This window comes from Nanorana parkeri, unplaced genomic scaffold (assembly GCF_000935625.1).
Source record: "Nanorana parkeri isolate BGI_ZX_2015 unplaced genomic scaffold, ASM93562v1 scaffold255, whole genome shotgun sequence".
NCBI lineage: Eukaryota > Metazoa > Chordata > Amphibia > Anura > Dicroglossidae > Nanorana > Nanorana parkeri.
The window spans coordinates 1,264,198-1,267,835 of NW_017306523.1; the positions used below are offsets into that span (position 1 = coordinate 1,264,198).

At 46.3% G+C, this 3,638-nt stretch overlaps 1 protein-coding gene across 1 annotated transcript in view; it reads left to right on the forward strand.

The window, feature by feature from the left end:
* The window catches only part of RNMT (RNA guanine-7 methyltransferase), a 27,276-nt gene extending 27,011 nt beyond the window's left edge, over window positions 1-265 (forward strand). The window contains exon 9 of the mRNA XM_018556829.1: window positions 80-265. Coding sequence (XP_018412331.1) covers window positions 80-265 — 186 coding nt within the window. The remainder of the gene's footprint in view (window positions 1-79) is intronic.
* The last annotated feature ends 3,373 nt before the right edge of the window (window positions 266-3,638 follow it).

Consider the following 3,638-nt stretch of genomic DNA (forward strand, 5'->3'; position numbering starts at 1 on the left):
AATGTCTAGGCATAGTATATAACCTAACAAATGTGGAATATGTAAGTGACTAATGTACTGTAATTCTGTTTCAATTCAGGAGCTATTGTCTACAAAGTTCAAAGATCCAAAGATGACTTTTGACATCTCCAGCTGTCAATTTGTTTACCATTATTCATTTGAGACATATGAGCAGGCTGACATGATGCTCAGAAATGCCTGTGAACCACTTTGCCCAGGAGGCTATTTCATCGGCACAACTCCAGATGGCTTTGAGCTGGTGTAAGTGTTTGTGATCCTTTTTTTTTTTTATTGCTAGATAAAATGCTTAGAAAAATTGGCTGTCTACCAGTGCTTGGGAGCATGATAAACAGCCTCTTGTGATATGTTTGACAGAAGTGTTTATAGAACTTTTCTCTCCCGTTCATTGAAGGACACAGGGAACAGATCGGAGATCATGTACTGTAGGGTAATATCACCACCTGCAGGAGAAGGACGCTAGGCACACAAAAACTAAAGACCAATTACAGCCTAGGGGCGGCCCCTGCCGGTGGCCAAACCCCCCACCTGCTGACAAGTCTCCAGTTTTTTGCCTAGAGTCAGAAGTAAGGAGCTAAGAATTTTTTCTCGGTATTCTTACCGTCTTCTTCCTGATTTTTTCAGAAGATTCTTCTAGTAAGTGTTGTCCGGGCGACAGGCTGGATGTCTCGGATCCTTGAAGTCAGCACTGCTTTCGGCATGGAGGGGGGTGCCTGGTGTGCGGATGGTCGCATCCTCCTGGGGTATGTATGGGATGGGGGGTCCGCTGGCGCGTGCCTGGATACTTTGGCTCCTGCCCTCTCTCCCCTCTCTCCCCTCTCCCTCCCCCTCGGTCACCTCCTGGGGTCACGTACGAGTGTTGTGGCCCTGTGGGTCCTTACCTGGAGGACGGCTCAGGGTGTACCAGATGACTCCGAGCTCTTCGGCGCTCCCGCCAGTTCCTTTTGGGACACACAGGAGTAGGCGTTCCACTAAGGGTTTCCCTTACGTTCCCTTTTTTGATGATTTTGTCTACAAGGAGTGGAAGCGCCCGAGCAAGTCGTTTACCGTTCCAAAACGCTTCTCGGTTCGCATATAGGAAGGCGGAGGCGGTGGCGCGTACTATGTACTAGGTTTCCGGGGCTCTGCTGCGCCCCGTGTTGGCTTCGGCCCTAAATCCTTTTCTCTCCGTTCATTGAAGGACACAGGGCCCGCCCCTCTATGTGTGTGTGTACTCCTGCTTGTTACTAAACTGGAGACTTGTCAGCAGGTGGGGGGTTTGGCCACCGGCAGGGGCCGCCCCTAGGCTGTAATTGGTCTTTAGTTTTTGTGTGCCTAGCGTCCTTCTCCTGCAGGTGGTGATATTACCCTACAGTACATGATCGCCGATCTGTTCCCTGTGTCCTTCAATGAACGAAGAGAAAAGGATTTTACGGTGAGTACCAAAATCCTATTTTTGTAGTTTTTTAAATTGTTAACACTTACTACAATATTGCTTAATGAGATGAGTCACAATTGATTTGGGAACTTTGGAAGGGTTAGAAATAGACAACAGTCGGTGCATTTACAAGTGTTGCTTTGGCAGGTTGTTTTTGATCCTTGCCGTTATACAGACCTAGAAACAATGTTTCTCTTGCATATATTGAAGGACACGCAGGAGATCTTAAATTTGTGATCATTTAGGTTATAGCAACACTTTCGTGAGTAGGGCACTAGGCAAAGAAACAAAAATGCAGCTTAGGGGCAGCCCCTGATAGTGGCCATCCCCCCATCTGCTAGGGACTGCTATGTTTTTCAGCTAGTGTCCAGGGGTGAAGAACTAAGCTGTCTACTGGGAATCTTAGTTACCCTCCCTTTTTTTTTTTTGCAGGGAATCCTTACATTTATACTCTAATTTTTTTTTAAAATTTTTTTTTTTTTTGTTTCCTCAAGACCTTCTGTCATCAACTGAGCTGGGTGGCAGGCTCAGTAATCCCCCAAGCTCCACCAACTAGCACATGCTGTGCAGGCCTTATTCAGGATTTGGGGGGTGGGGTCCCGTGATTTAGCTTAACACTTCGCAAACTTCTCACAGTCCAATATGTTTGAGAAAACTTTTATCAAGAAATGAGCTGTTACTACTGTATATTCAGTGATGTCTTGCCTTCATATAGTGCTGTCACTTTCTATAGAGGATGTATCATTGTTAAGGCTGATGTAGTGTACGCTTGGGAATTCCTTCCAAAATGTTTTTTTTTTCTGCTCGATCCTGCTTTTGCAACCTACCACAGCTGCAAGACTAGTCTGTCAACCATTAGGGGACTAGACTCATAAGAAAGGATCCAATCACTTGGCGGGTAAGAGTACTCATCTACCACAACACTCTTTGTGCCCAAGATGAGTTATTCTTGTTGTCCCCTGGCTTCCCCCTCTAGGCAGATTCAGGCAAGAGTTCACTGCAGCCACTTCCATGTGCCCTCTTGTCCTCTTCGGCATAGAGATGCACCCAAAGTGGGCAGATGTTGGTTAGCCCTTGTGAACACCTGGTTGGGTACCATCTTGGTAACCTGGGTACAGATTGTGGCTTCAGGGGGGCTACAGTCTAGAGTTTTTTTTTTTTTAATTCTCTGCCCCCTACCTCCTTCCTATCCTCCTAACAAGCCTGTATCTCCGTTCAGACTATACGCACCCCCAGCCACTCTTGCAGTTCTTTTTGGAACAAGAATTATTTCACATGTTCATTCGGTGGATGGGTTTTTTCTCTAACCCTTTCACTGTCCCCAAATCCAGTGGTGGTGTCCACCCCATCTGGGGCCTAGAGAACCCTATGGACCAGACTATTCCTCCTGGGATCCCATGAGTCTGCTGCATCCCTTCTCCATCAGGGAGATTTTCTTGCCCCTGGGGGCATCAAGGATATATCTGCGTGTCCTCATTTTTCCTCAACACATCAACTCTTTATCTTGCTGTAACCCAGTTTCAGGAGATTTATGATCTCCATTGTGTCTTGCAATGAACGCAGAGAAAAGGATTTTACGGTGAGAACAAAAACTCTATTTTTAAAGCGGGTATTTGTTAGTATAGAGTGATAGAAGTCTTAAAAGAAGCAGGTGTCTTGCTGTCCTGCTGTGTACTGGATATTGACCCTCCCACTGGCTAACCAAGAAGTTATGAAACAAACAAAAAAAAAAAGAGAATAAAATCAGACCAAATGGATACTTTTTAGGGCTGCGGAAATTAACGATTAATCCTTCGATTAATCGTTAATTTTTTTGATCGCTCAAAATTATTTTGATCGGTACTCACCTCTCCGCCGGCTTCCGGGTCTTCCGTCGGAGTTCCGGTGACGTCACGGACATCGACGTCACCGGACTCCTCCCCGCTTCCCCAAGTGGCTCTGTCGGCTAACGAAGGGAAGGGGGGAGAAGTCTGGTGACGTCACTGGACTCCTCCCCCTTCCCTTCGTTACCCGATGCAGCCACTTGAGCCGGTGAGTACACATCCCAACTCTCCCGGCCGCCCTCATGTACAAATACAATGCAGTGTTAAGACCTCCAAACTGTGTACACCTCTTTGCCATACATAATTGAGTTAAAGCCTTCTATTTAAATATCTATTATTTGCCCAAGTGAACACAAAGGTGAAGGAGAGAGAGGGTTATG